Here is a 19,904-nt window from a genome sequence, read left to right on the forward strand (position 1 = left end):
TCGTCGTCTGAGAAGGCATGAATCTGGGATCATTACAAAACACCTTCCTCGTACTGTGGTATTGAGTCCTCATATATGCACACATTTCCACTACTTTGCTTGAGTCCAAGAGTGTTATGCAAAATTGGGTAACATATGGTTGCACTGATCCTGATAGGTCCATATTGACATAGACAGGTCTGTTTAATTGTAGTGGTTATGGCATAGGCCGTTGAGCTGGGTCGAAGGCAGGAGACAAGGCTATCAAGCCAAGTCAGGAGACAAATATGAGGGTGAAACTGTTCTGGAACTGAATGCGCTTAGCAGCCTGAGAGGAGATGGATGCCAAAATCCAGCTGGGCTAGGGTTGAAGGCAAAAATCAAGGGTAAGATGAGGGAAGGCCGGGTCTGTATCAGTAGTGAGCTGGAGCCTGTGTTGTTGGTCAGAAATCTCTTTTGGGCAACTTTCTGGTTTAAATAACTGGTGTGAACCAGTCAGGTGGTTGTAGGGTTCTGTTGCTGTGGTCTCTTGGAGCAGTACTTCTTGCAGTGCCTAAACCTCCTCCAGTAATTGTTGGTTTCTGCACAGACAAACAACATCTCAAAGAACAGAGTTGTTATCAGGTCAGTAACCACTCATTCTGCTAGTGGAAGTGTTTGGGTGTTGACCATAAATATAAATTGCCTCCTTGGACTTGTACATGTCTGTCAAAGATAATATCATTTGTTTTAATTTTATATATGTCTCAGGATATATTCTTGCTGTTTATCAAAATATTCAGTCTTTCTTTAAAGATGTTTTTAGATTCAAAGTGGTAGTTTGGGAACCACCAATCAATCTAGTCTCCCTGTGACCAATATCAGAAGCAAAGAACTTCCTCAGCATGCTCAAAAAGTACCCACTAGTCAGTGCTCGTATGTCACCATCTTTGGAAAGTGAGCCTTATGGCTCTAAGGGGGCACAAAATGGAAACATGCGGTCCAAGATTTGAAAAAAGAGATATTTGTCTCTTAATTCAGTATTAAAATCTATATTTCCCAGGATATGGAATATCCAGAAATCAGTTGTGTTTTGTTTGGATCCTGTGATTTGCTAAGTGTGTGTGGAAAAATTGTGTTCTGTAATATGCAAGTTTAATGCAATAATTTCACAAGAGAGATGAGAATTATGACAGGATTTTTTCTAATTTTACTTTTTTCATTCCTGAGCACGATAAATAACAGAAAATCAAATTTTCTTGTTTCAGTCTTTATCCTCATCTCTTCTCAAGAGCATACATTAATTTTAGAAATCCTGATGACATCCTTCTTTTTAGAGATCGCTTTGATGGCTATGTCTTCATTGATAATAAAGGTTGGACAGTTTACATTTTTAAAAGAAATCATAGTGCAATCTATTTATTACATAATTTATTTTTTCTGGAATCAACTTGTATAAACCTTTATCCTGTGTCGATGCTTGCTTGCTTACTTCAGAAGAGTAAGTATTTTGAAAATCTTTACTCGGTATAAACAGCTACGTACTAAAATATTTAAAAGAGCATCAAGACTGCAAAGTCAAGCACTCAAAAGTTAAGATATGCCAAATTTAAATATGCCTGGTTAGTCTTAATTTTGCTTTTTTGTGCATATGATATTGTCTTTATTTACATGGTCATCTACTGTTTTTTTCCACAGAGCTCCTGCCTCATTTGGTACTTCAAATGGTGGTGCTCACTAAGTGTCCAGTCACACAACCAAGTTATTTCAAGATAATAGCTGTTATTTTTAAATAACTTTGCTGTTTGTCTACACTATACACACTATTTCGAAATAGTGGGTGTGTTATTTCAAACTTGGTAAACCTCATGGCAGAGCTACATCTACACTAGCCCTGTCCTTTCGGAAGGGGCATGGTAATGAGGCACTTGGGATGATGCTAATGAGGCACTGTCATGAATATGCAGTGCCTCATTAGCATAATGGTGGCCTCATAAGCATAATGGCAGCCACATGCAGTTCAAAAGTGCTTCTTTCGGAACACATGCTGCCTATGAAGATTCGGACCTTTCAAGAGGACACCCCCCAGACTTCAAAAGCTGCTTCTTCCTATTTGGTTTTAGGAAGAAGGAGTTTTCAAAGTTGGGGGGTCCTTTTGAAAGGCCTCCGTCTACAGGGGCAGCATGCATTCTGAAAGCAGCGCTTTGGAATTGCATGTGCCCGCCATTATGCTAGTGAGGCACTGCATATTCATGTCAGCACCTCCTTATCATTTTCCAAACTGCCTCATTACCATGTCCCTCCCAAAAGGAGGGGGCCAATGTAGACGTATCCGGGAGGAATAGTGTCTATTTTGAAATAACTGTTTCAAAATAGGCACTGTTAAGTTGCCGGTTAGCGCTTATTTAGAAATAGCTGTTTCAGGATACATGCTGTTCCCTGTCTTAACAGCACCTATTTTTGTAACAGGTATGTCGAAATAGGTGCTATTTCAAAATAAATGCTGATGTTGATGATGTGCTCACTATGTATTTTAAAATAGCTAAGTGCTATTTTGAAATACATTGTGGTGTATAGCAGCCTTCTTTTGAAATAGCAATTTCACAATGAAGCAAGTCTTTGCCCACGAAAGCTTATGCTCCAAAATATCTGTTAGTCTATAATGTGCCACAGGACTTCTTGTTGTTCTCAAAGCTAAAGACTAACACGGCTACTTCTCTGATACAATTTCGCAATAGTTGTTCTGGAATAGCTTATTTTGAAATAAGGCTGCTGTGCAGACATAGCCAAGTGGGTAGATACTGAATGGCTTTTTCTATTATCATTTAGCATGTGGTCATGTGCTTTATTTACAACACCATCCCAACCCTATCAATTTCCTCTTTGTTTGTCTATGGAGCTCATCAGCATAGTATCTGAATGCTTCACAAACATTAGTGAATTGATCTTTACAGTATGGCTGGGAGATAAAGTGGTATTATTTTTATCCCATTATACACATGGGGAATGGAAGCCAAAATTGCCAAGTCTTTGAGCAGTCAAATATTCAAAAGTTAGGAAATGACCCCCTTACAACAATCTTCAGTAACAGGATCACATCTGTTCACATCTATTCTATACACAGACTTGACAATTTTGGATGCCAAATTAAATGCCACCACCCTACTCTCAGTTCTGGTGCTGGGTGACACAGTGGCCATGGGAGAGCAGTTGCAGGAAAAGTCCTGTGCAACCCCTATGGGATAGAACATGCTTACTTGGTGGGGTGGCACAAGCAAAGGCAGGTTAGCACATAGGAGCCATCATGGAAGGAACATGATCAGTGGAGACAGAATCTCTGGATACTATAGCTGCCAAACCCTTGACTCATACCAGCTGAGATATTTTAGAGGCATATAACTTCATTAAATTTGGGGGATTTTCACAAGGATGGCGAAAAAGCACATTCCTGATATGAGCTTAAACCCCTACCAAATTTCAAGCCCTGGTTCCAAAGTTGGGAGGTGTTAGCACTTCTCAGAGTTTGAGAGTATTTTAAACATGACAAAAATTGTATCTTTCCCTCCAGCTGGGTGCTTTTTGGGAAGCCTCAACCTAGTTTCCAGTGAACATAGTCAGCTTTGAAGTGAACTTGGCCAACTTCTAGATACACTTCGGCTGATTTTTTTTTCTTTTTTTGTGAAAAGTTGGCAACACTCAAAAGTTTCATATGCTTTTGACTACAGATATATGTTGTCTCATCATTTTTTCTTTAAGGTTTTCGAGTTTATTTTAACCCCAGTATTAGAACAGAAGTTATGGACTGAGAACCCAGACAAGTGAAAAAAGAAGGTTTGCACAAACCCACGTAAACTAAAATGACTGAATTTCACACAGCTTTACATGTTGCTAGATTTAAATAGAGGTGTCATTCCCTTTATCATGAACTAAACTTTATAGAAATATCTCAATTGTTTTATGCAGGGTTATAGCCTTGTTGATCCCAGGCTATTGAACAGACAGTGTGAGTGAGGTAGTATCTTTTATTGGACCAATTTCTGTTATTGAAAGAGATGATATTTAGAGCTACACAGAGCTCTTTTTAAAGTCTTGCCGGATTCTTTGCCAACAAAAGTTTGTCCAGCCAAAGATCTTACCTCACCCATCTTATCTCTCAATTGTTCTATATTTGTTTCCAGAATAGCAAAAGCTGTTAGTTTGGTATATTTGTTTGGATGAGCATTCATATGTCAGTTGGTTGATTCAGTGAAAATTTATAGATTTATACTCAAGCTTTGAATGATAAAAGAACGGGATGATATGCAACTATGATCTATTTTAATTATGACAATCCTGATAGGGACAGCAAAACAAAGTAAGGACAGGTATTTGTTCTAGTACTTGTAACAACAGTATTTGAAATCCAAGTGTGTAATTCAAATACACATGCATTTATTTTACTCAGTAGGTATTTCATGGTAGTATGTATTATTTCTCTCTTTAGTGTGGGTTTTTGAAAAGCACTCGTCACTTATGTCAGAGTTAGGCCAGTGTTGTGTGCTGATGTAATTTAACAGTGAGATTTTTCAAATATTTCCCTGTCTAGAAATTGAGCATTTGATCTCTCTCCTAAGGCTTGGAATATCCTGCTGTGGTGGAATTTGCTCCATTCCAAAAGATTTCAAAAAAGAAGCTGAAGAAAAAAGATGCAAAAACTGGAAGTATTGAAGATGGTAAATACATTTTATTGATCCCACCATAGAAAAGCCACTCTGTTTATTATTAATAACTTAAGATACTAATTTCTATATGATGTTGCAGAACATCAATAGCTTAACATTTTTTTAAAAAATGTTTTCACAGATCCAGAATACAGGAAATTCTTAGAAAGTTACTGTGCTGATGAAGAGAAAATCTGTGCTAATCCTGAGATTCTCTTGGGAGAGATCGAAGCAAAAACAAGGGAACTCATTGGTCTGTTTTGTTGACTTTTTCCCCCATTCCTGATAATTTTAAAATTATGCTTTTTTCATATTTTTTGGTGTACTACCAGCAGGGGCTCCCACATTCTGTCTGGCACTGATTGAGAGTATATTTATTTCAATTTATTTCTCATTTTCCATTGGAATGATGCCTATAGCTACCTCAAGTGGCACACTTCTGCTGGTTCTGGATGCATGGAACTCATATGTTCTGTATATACAGTGGCTTCAGAAACTGATCCTTAATATTTATAAAGGAATAGTCTATGAGTTAATTGTTGAAAGACGGTAAAAGAACAAAAAATGATAATCCAAACTAAAAGAATGAGCAAGAGCCTCAGTACTGCACTCAAGCTCATTCAGGATCCTGAGTGATGTGTGATGAAAGGTGAAATACCCTATCAAGATCATCTCAGAGTGCCTGAAAAATAATCAAATCTTGAATTAAACCTTGTTTATATGGGCAGCTTGATTTTCAAATTCTAGAGCAGCATCTGTACCCATCAAATCAAGACTGAGCTCTTCCAGATTAAAATATATTTGGATTTCATTGTTCTGGTTTCAACAATGTGAGCATTATTAATACATATAACTTTATAGTTCATGGGGGATACTGCAAAGCAAAAAAAAAAAAAAAAAGTATTTATGCCTTTTCTCACTTCATTATATTTTTCCTATTGGCAAATCAGCTTTTGGGAAACAAATTTGTTCTTCTTCGAGTGATTACTCATGTATTCCAAACTGGGTGTGTGCTGGGGCGCACGCCCAGTTGCAGGAAAGCTTTTTGCCATAGGCAGCTTTTTGCCCTGGAGTGGCACCAGTATGACGACCAATATATGCACCCCCCCCAACGTGCCCCCTGCTCAGTTCTTTCTCACTGTGCTGTCGATTGCTGGAACTCTCTTCTCTTTCTCTAGTTATTAGCTGGTAGCCGTTGTTTATAATGTAAATAGTTTGTAAGTAGTTGAAAATAGTTCATAGTATTTAGTTGTTACCGTTCAGTTGCTTTGAGAGCCAAGGCAGGCGTTTCTGCCCATCAGCGCCTCTACACCAGGGGATGCTTGGCTCTCCAGGTTTTAAAAACTGCTCCAAATGTGGCAAGCAGATGGCCAAAAGTGACCCACACCAGACTTGTCCGAGCTGTCTGGGTGAGGGGAAACCGGAAGATTGTTGCTCTACCTGCAAAACCGTTGAGCCCAGAACTCTGAAAGACAGAATGCAGTGACTTAAAGTCCTCCTCAAGCAGACAGTTCTACATGGAGACTTGTCCCCAGTGGGGGCTTGGAGAGGAGCCTCATCAGTGCAGAGTGCACTGGCACCGTTGTCAGGGTCAGTGCCATCCAATGACTCATGGTGTTGTGAACAGATGTAGGCGCCTAGCGCTTCAAGGCCCGATAAGAGCCAGTCCCTGGTGCCTTGGAAAAAAAAGAGGCATGATAGGGTCTGATCCTTTTCGAGGGCAAAGTGCTGGGATGTCCCCAAGGCATCTGCTCTGTTGCACCACAGACCAAAGCATGGGGTATGCGCCTTGACGCCGACACAAGGCAGGAGCCCACTTTCACCCAGACTGCCCTTGATGCTGTAGGCATTTAATGTGGTGCCAAGCTTACTACAGATAACAGTGCCGGGCCCATTGCCACTGGAGGAAAGTATGCCTTGCGGGAGGTGCTGCCCACAGTGCTGCTGCAGACCCAGGGTGCCTTCCCTGTTGACATCATCATCTTTTCTGGTGCTGGAGGAGTTTCAATAGCCTAGGCACCAACAATAACTCCATTTCACATAACATGTTTGGCGGCAGTGGCACAGGCGCCAGTCCAGCAGAGGTTGGTGCAGGCACTGTGACTACGGTGCCGTCATGGTCTTCCGCATTGGAGTCGCCATCGGCATTAGCATCGGAATGAGACTCTTTACTGCAGCTCAGCACGTAGTGGGAGCACACAGTCATTGCATCGTAGCTGTCATAGGCATGGGAACCAAAGTTCGGATGACAACAGGTGGCCGACAGACATACAGGGAGCAGTGCAATGTCCTTTTTGGACCCTTTAGGCATTTCATGAAGCACAGGGGCAAGCTGTAGGACTCCCTTGTAGGGTTCTGGCAGCCACCCACGTGTTGCACTCAACGCCGTTGGCATCACTGGTTACACCTCCACTGAAAGAGCTGCAGGATCCACCCTTCAGGTTGGAGGCTTCCTCATCGGCACTTGCAGCATCACTGCTCCCAGCATGATCAGCGCCGGTGGGGTCGCCGTCATGGCCATTATGGGCACTACCTTCATCGATGCTGGGGCCCCTGGCACCATTGTTGCTGGCATCACCAGGCCAGGTGCCATCCCAAGATGTGACCTTGGTGCAGTCTGCCCGGTGCCTAATGTGTTACATTGGTGTCAGGCACCATGTCTCAGGTACCGCAGGTGGTATCAGGACTTCAGGCAGGGGACTTGGGCCTGCCAGTTTTACTGTTACAAACTGATGTGGTGGACATTTGTACCTCCTCTTCCCCAGATGAAGCAGTGGCGGGGTCCTTGGCATGCCCAGTTCTGGAGGATGGCAGGGCTTTTCAACATTTATTACACCGTGTGGCCTAAGCCCTGGGTATCCAGGCAGAGGAGGTTAGAGATGAGATGGACCGTGTAACAGACATCCTATCTTCCTTGGGTACTACGAGGGTGGCCCTGCGCATCATCATTAAAACAGTTGTCAGTGCCGCAAGAATGGTTTGGCAAATGCTGGCCTCTGCCTTGCCCATGGCATGGAGGAACAAAACGTATTTTTTGTCCCTTCCCAAGGAAATGAACATCTTTTTAGTCATCCTTCCCCAGACTCCCTAGTGATCAATGCAGCGATGCATAGAGAGAGACAGGCCCTCCCCAAAGAACAGAGAAGCCAATGCCTGGACCTTGCTGGCAGGAAGGTTTATTCAACGGGGGGGTTTGCAGTTGTGGATTGCTAGCCAGCAGGCCCTGGTTAGCAAATATGTGTATAATAGTGTCAGTTCCCTGTCTGACTTCTGAGAGCTGGTTCCTCCCAAGGCCAAGCCAGAGTTTACGGCAGTGGTGGGGGAAGACAAACTCATATCCCAAGCAGCGCTGCAGGTGGCATTGAATGCAGCAGATGCAGCTACCTGGATTATGGCCTCAGAGGTGGCCATGTGTAGGGGGTGCATGGCCACAAGTGTCCGGCCTCCCATATGAGATCCAACCGACCAGACAGGACCTTCCCTTCAAAGGCCCTTTGTTGTTTCTGGAAAAGACCAATAAAAGGCTTCACAGTCTGAAAGATTCGAGGGCCACTTTACAGTTGTTGGACCGTCACACTCCGTCGACCCAACACAGGCACTTTACCCCTTGTCCTCCTGCTAGACAGTTCTGCCAACACCATAGGGATACTAGGAGGAGGAGGAGGAACTGCACAGGCAGCAGGTGCCCTGGCCACCAGACCCAAGGACAGGGTCATCAGAAACCCCCACCCAGGTCAAAACAAGCATTTTGATGGTGCAGTCGGGAGTGGCACGCCAATTTCCATCGCAATTCCAGCACGCCCCTTATTCTCCTTCTGCCTATCCCCTTTCTACCCTGCTTGGTGCAACATAACTTCAGACCGTTGGGTCCTACGCGTGGTAGAAAGGGGATATGCCATGCAGTTTTCTTCATACCCACTCCCCAACTCCCCTCCCTGTCCATCTTCAAGGACCCTTCTCATGAGAGTCTGCTCAGGCAGAAGATACAATCCCTCCTTCAGCGGGGTGCTATAGAAGAGGTCCTGGACCAATTTCAGGAGCAGGAGTTTTATTCCCGACATTTCTAAATTTCAAAGTCAAAAGTTGGGTTAAGGCCTATATTGGACTTGGGAGACCTGAACAGGGTTCATAAAAAAGATAAGGTTTCATATGACATCCTTGGGTCTCATCATCCCAATGCTAGAACAAGGGGATTGGTTTGCTGCTCTTGACTTACAAGACATGTATTTTCGCATAGCAATTTATCCTACATGAAACAGGAGGTTTCTTCTGTTAATGGCAGGCAGGGGACATTATCGATTCATGGTCCTTCTGTTCGGTCTGTCCTCTGCCCTGAGGGTCTTTACCAAATGTATGGCGATGGTGGTGGCCTTCCTATGCAGGCATGGCATACAGCTGGATGATAGGTTGCTTAAGGGGCCGCCCGCAGGACCAAGTGTACCAGTGTGTGCAGGTGATCTGCCAAACATTTGTCAGTCTCAGCCTCCTCATCAACAAGGCAAAGTCGGTTTTGGTTCCCTCTCGGACAGTGGAGTTTGTGGGGGCCGTCCTGGACAAGGTGTGTGTCAGGACTCTTCAGCCAGACAGCAGACTTCAGGCCATGGCATCTCTTATCCATGATGTAATCAGGTTCCCTGCCATGACAGCCAGGTACCACATGAGGTTGCTGGGTCACATGGCAGCGTGCATGTTCGTAGTCCAGCACGCCAGGCTCCAAATGCACCTTCTTCAGCTGTGGCTTGCCTCAATGTTCCACTCTGTCAGAAATGACATAGATGTGTTGGTAACGGTGTCACCACATATTTTGTCAATCCTGCACTGATGGCTAGATGCACAAACGGTTTGCGCGTGAGTTCCCTTCAGCCCCTGCAACCCTGTCTCTCCCTGGTAATGAACACCTTGGACCTGGGATGAGGGATGCATTTGGGGGAACATCGAACTCAGGCTTTTTGGAACAGAGTGCACCTCCAGCTCCACATAAACATTCAGGAGCTCAGAGCTATCAGGCTCGCATGCGAGGTGTTTTAGGGCAGTTTAGAAGGACTTTGCATGTCAGTGAGCACAGACAACATGACAGCAATGTACTGTATAAACAAACGGGTGTACGCTCCTCTCCCCTAGTGTCACAAGGCCCTCAGGCTCTAGGAATTGTGCATTCAACATCAGGTACTTCTGTGGGCCTATTACCTCCCAGGAGCCCACAGCTCACTGGCGGACCTCCTGAGCAGGTTCTTCATGAGCCACGAATGGTCGTTACACCCAGATGTGCTGCACGCGGTTTTCCAAAAGTGAGGGCATCCCCAAGTGGACCTATTTGCCTTGCATGTCAATGCAAAGTGCTGGACATTTTGTTCTTTCTGCAACTGGAGTCCGCGTTCCTGGGCAGATGCATTCAGCATTCGCTGGTCTGGCCTGTTGCTATGCACTTTCCCTCCAATTCCACTCGTCCACAAGGTCTGCCTCAAAATTTGGTCAGATCAGGCATCTGTTATCCTGCTGGCTCCAGCATGGTCCCAGCAGCACTGATACTCGGTCCTCCTGGAAGTAGCAATCTGCAAACCAATGACACTCCCATTACGCTCAGACCTGTTGACACAGGAGGGGTGATTGCAGTACCCAAGCCTTCGCTCCCTGCACTTCGTGGCTTGGAAGCTCCATGGTAAAGGCTGTGAAGCTCTCATGCCCACGCCCTGTAAGGAAGGTGGTGTTGACTAGTAGGAAACTCCGCAAGGGTGGTCTATGTGGCCGGATGGAAAAGGTTTTCTATTTGGGTATCTCAGAGGGAGCTGTCCCTGTTACAGGCCTCCATACCAGTGATTTGTGGACTACTTGTGGCATTTAAATCAGGAAGGACTGTCATTACCCTCCATCAAAGTGCATTTGACAGCCATCTCAGCCTTTCATCTCGGCCCTGAAATAGCCTCAGTTTTCTCAGAGCCGGTGGTTAAAAGACTTATGAAAGGCTTGGAAAGGATCAAACCGCAGGTGCAGGCCCCTTTTCCTGTATGGGATCTTTATCTGCTGCTGTGAACATTTATGGGAGCTCCCTTCAAACATTTGCTTCCTGTTCCCCACTGTTTCTAAGTTACAAAACAGCATTCTTGGTGGCCATAACCTTGGCCAGGAGGATATCTGAGTTGAGGACACTGAGCGTGCACCCTCTTTGTATGGTGTTCCACAAGGACAAGGTGAGACTGAGCCCCCGCTCCAGCATTCTTACCAAAGCTGGTCCCCTCTTTCCAAGTCAACCAGAATATTTCCCTGCTGTTTTTTTTTTTTTTTAACCCAAATCCTCATGCCTCTCCTAGGCTACGTCTACACGTGAAGCCAACATCGAAATAGGCTATTTCGATGAATAACGTCTACACGTCCTCCAGGGCTGGCAACGTCAATGTTCAACTTCGACGTTGCGCGGCACCACATCGAAATAGGCGCTGCGAGGGAACGTCTACACGCCAAAGTAGCACACATCGAAATAAGGGTGCCAGGCACAGCTGCAGACAAGGTCACAGGGCGGACTCAACAGCAAGCCGCTCCCTTAAAGGGCCCCTCCCAGACACAGTTGCACTAAACAACACAAGATCCACAGAGCCGACAACTGGTTGCAGACCCTGTGCCTGCAGCATGGATCCCCAGCTGCCGCAGCAGCAGCCAGAAGCCCTGGGCTAAGGGCTGCTGCCCACGGTGACCATAGAGCCCCGCAGGGGCTGGAGAGAGAGCATCTCTCAACCCCCCAGCTGATGGCCGCCATGGAGGACCCGGCAATTTCGACGTTGCGGGACGCGGATCGTCTACACGGTCCCTACTTCGACGTTCAACGTCGAAGTAGGGCGCTATTCCGATCCCCTCATGAGGTTAGCGACTTCAACGTCTCGCCGCCTAACATCAAAGTTAACTTCGAAATAGCGCCCGACGCGTGTAGCCACGACGGGCACTATTTCGAAGTTAGTGCCGCTACTTCGAAGTAGCATGCACGTGTAGACACAGCTCTAGAGACATACCTTGGATGTCAGAAGGGCTTTCACCTTCTGTATGAATAGGACCAAACCCATCAGGAAGTCATAGCAGCTTTTCATGGTCGTGGCAGATAAAACAAAGGGCCTGCCAGTCCCGTCCCAGCAGATCATCTCCTGCATAGTGACCTTCATTAAAGAATGCTACAAGCTGGGGGGCGGATCCCCTTCTGCCGATTAGGGCTCACTCTGCTATAGCGCACGCATTCTCTGAGGCATATTTAGCCCATGTCCCTATCCAGGATATCTGCAGGGAAGCCACCTGGTCCTCAGTTCATATATTTATGACCCATTATGCACTGACGCAGCAGGCTAGGGAGGATGTTGCGGTGGGCAGGGCTGTCCTACATTCCTTGTGGGGCTCCAACCCCGCCTCCTAGACCTTTTGCTTGTATTCACCCAGTTTTGGAATGCACATGAATGGTCACTCGAAGAAGAAAAGACTGTTACCTGTTCCGTAACTGATGTTCTTCGAGATGTTGTTCATGTCCATTCCAAAACCCTCTTGTCTTCCCCACTGTCAGAGTAGCTGGCAAGGAGGAACTGAGCCGGGGGTGGGGCAGGCAGTGCATATGTTGGTCGCCATATTGGCAGCACTCCAGGAGGCACCGCTCTGACCTGGTGGCTACTGGATAGGGCAAAAAGCTTTCTGGCAGCCAGGCATGCACCAGTGTGCACCTGGTTTGGAATGGACATGAACAACATGTCTTTTGCACTGAGGTAAGTCTTTTGATTAGTACATTTTCACTGCTGTGCAGGAAACCCAGATTTAATTCTTGCTCTTAGTTTCTAGTCTTAGGAAAGGTTAGTTCTTAAGTATTGCAAGGTATTCCACTTATTGTCCAGCTCTGGCTTAGAACCACAGGACATGAAAATCCAGAAGGGGAAATCAGATTTGGATCTGCTGCATGGCACTAACCCCTTAGCTAGTCACTAGATTCAGCCTTACTGGAGGTTTGGGGGCAGTGGTGGTGTTTAATGATAGGTGAACTGCCAAAATAAGATGGTTTTTACAGACGATAGTAGAGCAAAAAAAGCATAAGTACAAATTTTAAGTAAAAGTGTTTCAGTTTTTGGCCTCTAGTGATTAAGGAGTATTGTTGACAGATTCAAAGTGAATCAGTCCTCTTTAGTCCTTTTCTGAAAGGAATGACTGATGACAATGTTTGCCACGACTGATGCTGAGTAGAAGTGGGAAACTACACACTCAGGACACTGTCACAGGCAAGAGAGAAGGAAATGACCACTTCTACTGAAAACTTCTTATTCTGATTAATAAAGCTTATTTTCTCAAAAAAACTCAAGTAATGTTATTTTGTACTGCATACTATTATAACTGTTTCAAAATATATTTTAATCTTAACAATACTATTATTTTCATTGGTTATTCGAAGAAAGGCTTTGCAGAATGACATGATATATGTGTCCACTTCTCCAAGGGACCGCTTACGATCATGTACACATCCACTAGCTCTTACAATTGACTAGGAGTAATTTAACTGTATACAATTCTCTTTTTTGGAGATATAAAACTAAGCAATCTATTTTGATCGCTGTTGTTTCTTAAATTGCCCATGCTTTTACACCATAAATCCCTTTGGCGCTCTCACACTGCTGCATGGGCACTGATACTTGCTTAAGTAGTAGGCGTGTGTTAAAAATTGACAAAAATATTTGGAGCACAGCAAAGGTAAGGATAAATTAGGAATGAGGTGGGAAGAATATTAGTAAGGACACTAAATAAATCTGTCATCAATAAAGCTTAAAAGTGAGTGTCAGTAAAAAGAGGATGATGATACTACCTTTGTAAATACTTTGAGATCTGTGAATGAAAAGTACTGTATATGACCATGGTCGGGGGTCTGCAACCTGCAGCTCCAGAGCCACGTGGCTCTTTAAGGACTTCTTTGTGGCTCATGACACTACAAAGCTATAATTGCAATGTTTAAAAAAAAAAAAAACACCCTCCTGATTATTCTTTATAAATGGTGAACTTCCTGTACTAAATATGTATCACATTACGTATCAGTGTGTGCACTCTTCTTAAAATAGGAGTTACAAAAAGTATGGTTTGAGGTTATTTATTAAGAACTATCTCATATTCACATGCATTGCAGCTCTTAAATTACTGATATTTTTATGGAATTTAAAAAGTATTGCTTTTGCTCTTTTGGTTGCTGACCACTGACCATGGTGATGGTATTACAGGAATAGCTGGGCAGCCATGTGCTGGTATACAGTGTTAAAATTTAAGAGTAAATTCTGAACATGTGTGTTTCCTTTTAATAAATAATACTTTTGTGACCAGCAAGAAAATGTATTTCATGAAAATTAAAATATATTGTTATGATTCAAGGATTAAATAATTGCAGAAAATAACTCTGGCTCTCTTCCATCTAGGCTCTTTAGTGATGCAAAGCCAGGGATCCTTTCTGAATAAAGAGATGGGGGCAGTTTCCAATTTACATACATTGCCTGACTAAAGTGTTACATATCACTACCTCCCTTACAGTTAAGCTTAAAAGAAAGGATAAATACTTATAGTAAAGAAACAAGAACATGTTTTAGGAGTTGAACACTACATCACAAATTTTTTGTATTTTAGCTAGAAGAACAACACCTCTTTTGGAATATATTAAAAATAGAAAATTAGAAAAACAGGTGGGTCCAGACTTTTAACTGAAGCTCAACTTTTACTTTTCAAGTATGTTTTGCATTTGAAAAAATTATGTAAACAATTCTGCAATTTTTCAGAGGATACGGGAAGAAAAAAGGGAAGAACGAAGGAGGAGAGAATTGGAAAAGAAACGTCTGCGAGAGGAAGAGAAAAGAAAGCGCAGAGAAGAAGAAAGACGTAAGAGAAAAGAAGCAGAGAAGCAAAAGAAAATTGCTGAAAAAGAAATAAGGATCAAGGTACTTTTAAGAAAAGATAAAATTATTATTCATGTGATACTATTCTGTCTCCCACTAACTTCCAAAATACTCATATCAATCAGGCAGAATACAGGAAGATTTAACTTAGTCCCATGATTAGAAATTTGTCCAGGAGGCAGGGAAAGTTAGGATTATGAGATTTTTAATATCCTTTTTTAACTACTATTTTTCTGATTTTGTTCCTATAATGTTGCTTTTTGCTCATAATATAGCCATATCGTGGAACCCCAGGATGAAGGCTGAAAGACTTCTGGATTCATACGTGATTTCTACGTTTTCCACTACAGAGCATTTGTGCTTGTAATGTGACTTACCCTTTTTTCCCTCTGTCATTCATGAGCTAAGAGTTTTTTACCCCCTTTTGTTGACTGAGGGCCTGATTAATCCATAATTTTATTGGCCTCAGTGGAGTTACACCTTAGAAGAGTTTGACCAGAACCTCCACTGGTTTAAAATCTGAGCCTTCCCCTTGACAGCAGAATGATCCATTTCTGGATCCATCATGTTTGCGATCTAAACCATTCTTTAGATTCATTGAGAAGTATCGTATTTCCTATCAGCTCCATAGTCTAATCATGTTTTATTATATTGTCTCTATTTTTAAAAATGTATTTTAATATGAGTTAATTTTTACATATGTCTCAACAAGACACTGTAATCTCATTAACTACTTGGTATTCAGCAAAAGGAATGAATGAAGCATTGCATCCAATGTAACTAATGTGGAACAGATTAGATTGTAAGCAGAGGAATTAGAGACCTATACTAAACTTTACATGTGCTGAAAAGATATATTTAAATTTAATAGTATGACCTTATATAAGCTGATTTACAGCTCTCTATAGTAGAACAATTTTCTGATTTAATATAAATATACAAGTAACTTGGTATTATTGCCATGTGCCTTCCCCCCTGCATCCCCTTGGCCGTGTCTACACATGCACGCTACTTCGAAGTAGTGGCGCCAACTTCGAAATAGCGCCCGTCACAGCTACACTTGTTGGGCGCTATTTCGAAGTTGAAATCGACGTTAGGTGGCGAGACGTCGAAGTCGCTAACCCCATGAAGGGATGGGAATAGCGCCCTACTTCGAAGTTGAACGTCGAAGGAGGGCGCATGTAGATGATCTGCGTCCCGCACCATCGAAATAGCGGGGTCTGCCATGGCGGCCATCAGCTGAGGGGTTGAGAGACGCTCTCTCTCCAGCCCCTGCGGGGCTCTATGGTCATCGTGTGCAGCAGCCCTTAGCCCAGGGCTTCTGGCTGCTGCTGCCTGTTAGCCGATGGCCAAGGATGTTTGGTGAGGTGCCAGCTATGCCCATTTCACACCATCCGTGACTTCAACCGCTAGGACTCACTGTCCCTTCGCGGCGGGCAGTCAGGATTGACTGACAGGCACCCCAAGAGTTTGCCCCGTGGAGGCGGCACAACTCAACGCTAGGCTCTTAGTACTCTCACCTAATGGCCAGGCTTTACAGCCAAAACGGCTGAGGTTCTTTGATTGTGTTGGCTGCTTTACAGGAACCGAGGGAAACAACAGTCAGGCTTGTGCATAAACGGTCACCAAAATTTATTAAACCAGATTCTAATAATGTGGTTACAAAATTGCTAGTGCCTACTTATTTAAATGTATAGATGTTACACACACAAACGGCTACGGCTACATGTGAAGCCAACATCGAAATAGCTTATTTCGATGTAGCAACATCGAAATAGGCTATTTCAATGAATAACGTCTACACGTCCTCCAGGGCTGGCAACGTCGATGTTCAACTTCGACGTTGCGCGGCACCACATCGAAATAGGCGCTGCGAGGGTACGTCTACACGCCAAAGTAGCACACATCGAAATAAGGGTGCCAGGCACAGCTGCAGACAGGGTCACAGGGCGGACTCAACAGCAAGCTGCTCCCTTAAAGGGCCCCTCCCAGACACAGTTGCACTAAACAACACAAGATACACAGAGCTGACAACTGGTTGCAGACCCTGTGCCTGCAGCATGGATCCCCAGCTGCCGCAGAAGCAGCCAGAAGCCCTGGGCTAAGGGCTGCTGCCCACGGTGACCATAGAGCCCCGCAGGGGCTGGAGAGAGAGCATCTCTCAACCCCCCAGCTGATGGCCGCCATGGAGGACCCAGCAATTTCGACGTTGCAGGACGCGGATCGTCTACACGGTCCCTACTTCGACGTTGAACGTCGAAGTAGTGCGCTATTCCTATCCCCTCATGAGGTTAGCGACTTCGACGTCTCGCCGCCTAACGTTGAAGTTAACTTCGAAATAGCGCCCGACGCATGTAGCTGCGACGGGCGCTATTTCGAAGTTAGTGCCGCTACTTCGAAGTAGCGTGCACGTGTAGACACAGCTAACAAGTTACAAAACTGAAGCCACGATCCCAAAGAAGAGAAAAAAAAAAAACAAAGTATAGAGGTCTATTTCAAAATATGTGTACACTAAAGATAGGAGATCAGGTGTGGGTGCTTCTTACCCTCCTTGCATCTCTCGATTCCAGCGGTGCCAAGCCAGGATCGGTCACTCAGTTCCGCAGAAAGACGAATAAGGGACAAGGCTTAGGGACCCCTTTTGCTGCAGAAGCCTTGGGAGGCTGTCACTTATCTGACCAGAAGATAGATAGTGAAAAGCACTCAAAAATTATGGTGCTGTTGGTCCCATACTTATACCTCTGTAGTCCGGTATTCTCTTTCTCCTTTCTTATGCCAAATTGGGGCTGGTCTGTCTGGGTGACGCCAGCTCTTGCAAGAGTAGTGTGAACTTAATTTACACTTGCAAGGGAGAGGAACAATAAGTTTCGACTACTGGACAGTCCTTTTATTAGGGTAACTATTTCCTACCTGGGATGTTAGTGTGTGTGCGCATCAAGTTATTAGTAGGGGCTAAGAGCCATGTCTGTCACAGCTCCTCTGTCTGCTGTGAGCCTAATCGTTGTGTATGTTCCCAGAGGCACATTGTAGCAGCACCTGTGCTTTCTCACAGCCTCAAAGGCTGTGCTGGAATTTACGTTAAGTGCCCTGTTGTCTTGGCTCCCTTGTTTTCCCAGCAATGCTGGTCTGAGAGGGGGCCGGCTGTCTGGCTACACTGCCGCAGCTGGGGATCCATGCTGCATGCACAGGGTCTGCAACCAGTTGTCGGCTCTGTGGATCTTGTGTTGTTTAGTGCAACTGTGTCTGGGAGGGGCCCTTTAAGGGAGCGGCTTGCTGTTGAGTCCGCCCTGTGACCCTGTCTGCAGCTGTTCCTGGCACCCTTATTTCTATGTGTGCTACTTTGGCGTGTAGACGTTCCCTCGCAGCGCCTATTTCGATGTGGTGCTGCCCAACGTCGAAGTTGAACGTCGACGTTGCCAGCCCTGGAGGACGTGTAGACGTTATTCATCGAAATAGACTATTTCGATGTTGCTACATCGAAATAAGCTATTTCGATGTAGCGTGCACGTGTAGACATAGCCCTTGTGCCCCAACTTCGTCCCCTTCTTGCCATTGCTCTACCCTGCCCCTGTCCTGTCCCGCTCACCTCTTCCTGTGGAAGCGCCATGCCGCTTCTGGTGAGTGCGGGCGTGGTCCCATCCCTTCCCCCAAGCGACTAGGTCTGGCCGGAGAACAACACAAGCTGCTCTAGCTCACATTGCACTCAGGCCACACTACTCCAGCGGAGGGGCAGGACCATCCCCACACTCACCAGAAATGGTGTTGTACTGATGGTGAATGGGAATTGGAGTGGATGGTTGCTGGGGAGTGCATGCGACACCTTGTGTGCTCTCACGCATCACCTCAGGAAGCTTTGAAGAAGTAAATTGGTGTATAGTTAAGAATGTACCAGCATTGCTAATTATGCATATGTGGGCAACAAGACAAGAAACACATTCTACATCTTCACATGGCAAGGAAAAGAAAATAACTGCAAATAACTCCAAAATGTGTTATGTGAAAAGTAACAACATATTACTCATATGCGCATGACAATAGAGCTTTGAAAGGTACCACTAGTAGTACAAGTAACCTGGGATATCATAAGAGGAATGTAGCTATGTTTGAAGACAAGATGCATGAAGTAGTATCTTTTATTGGACCAACTTCTGTTGTGCTGTGTCTATACTTGAATTCCTCTTTTGAAAGAGGAATACAAATGGGGCACTGATTTACATATCTTTTCCTTCATTTGCATAATCTCTTTTCGGAAGAGATTCTTTTGAAAGAAGAAAAAGCATTGTAGTTGGGGTTCTTTCGGAAATAAACCCCACCTTAGAAAGAACCCTTCTTCCTATTTTGTTTTAGGACGAAGGGTTCTTTTGAAGATGGAGTTTATTTTCAAAAGAGCCTCGTCTACGCTGCTTTTTTTCTTTTAAAAGAACCCCTTCTGAAAAGAGATTATGCAAATAAAGCATGAGATATGTAAATCAATGCCTCATCTGCATTTTTGATTTCCCTCATTTGCATTCCTCTTTTGAAAGAGGAATGCAAGTGTAGACACAGCCTTGACAAAAGATTTGCCTTTGAGCTTATGTACAGATCTTCTTCATGTCTGGGAAACATACTCAGAGTAACAGTTAAATATAAGGTGGAACAGATTGTTTAAGCATAAGTAGTTGCCCAATATTTCAAGGACTCATTCAAGGTGAAGTGGCCTGGTAACTCCCCTGTAGCTACATAGGGAAAGGAGGAGTAGGCAAGTGCTGGCGGGGCAGGGAGTTGTTACGGAGTTATGTTGGATTTATGGTTTATTACCATAGTATCTGTAGTCAGGCCATAATATTTAGTTTCTAGCAAAATTATGAATTTAAGTTCCAAGGTCTGTCTTCTGAAAGTATAGAGCAGGCTTCCTGTGTATGACAGCTAGTGTGTCAGATACAGAGTGATTGCTCTGTGAAAACTGTTCACTTGCAGGTGATGTGGTATTTTCATCTTTTATTAGTGTCCTGAATGAGTTCATTTGAGGGGATAGTGATTGTCTGGTTTCAGCTACATAGTTGTTATTGGGGCACTATACACTAGTATGTCTCAACCTGCTCATATGTTCCCAGATTTTATAAATTATCTAGAGAAGTGAAGAATGATCCTGCATTCTTTGAAGTATTATGGTAATTTTGCTATTTCCTGGTCTTATGGATCTGGAGGCCATGTGTTCAGGAATGTTCAGTACCTGGCGTACTTGGCTTAATCTAATTCTTGACTCACCCCCCACCCCTCTGCTCTCTGATTTGCTCACCTTGATAATTTTTTTCTGATTTGTCAACTTTGATTACTGTTTTTGGTTCTCTGTGCCTTAAATATTGAGTCTGTTCTGGTACAG

At 44.2% G+C, this 19,904-nt stretch overlaps 1 protein-coding gene across 1 annotated transcript in view; it reads left to right on the forward strand.

Annotated features, from left to right (window-relative positions):
* Positions 1–19,904, forward strand: part of UPF3A (UPF3A regulator of nonsense mediated mRNA decay) — a 47,808-nt gene that overhangs the window by 8,803 nt on the left and 19,101 nt on the right. The window contains exons 3-7 of the mRNA XM_074986206.1: positions 1,227–1,333; positions 4,572–4,670; positions 4,801–4,911; positions 14,277–14,332; positions 14,426–14,584. Of these exons, the coding sequence (XP_074842307.1) occupies positions 1,227–1,333; positions 4,572–4,670; positions 4,801–4,911; positions 14,277–14,332; positions 14,426–14,584 (532 nt within the window). The remainder of the gene's footprint in view (positions 1–1,226; positions 1,334–4,571; positions 4,671–4,800; positions 4,912–14,276; positions 14,333–14,425; positions 14,585–19,904) is intronic.

This window comes from Carettochelys insculpta, chromosome 1, assembly GCF_033958435.1.
Source record: "Carettochelys insculpta isolate YL-2023 chromosome 1, ASM3395843v1, whole genome shotgun sequence".
In the NCBI taxonomy this organism is placed as follows: domain Eukaryota; kingdom Metazoa; phylum Chordata; order Testudines; family Carettochelyidae; genus Carettochelys; species Carettochelys insculpta.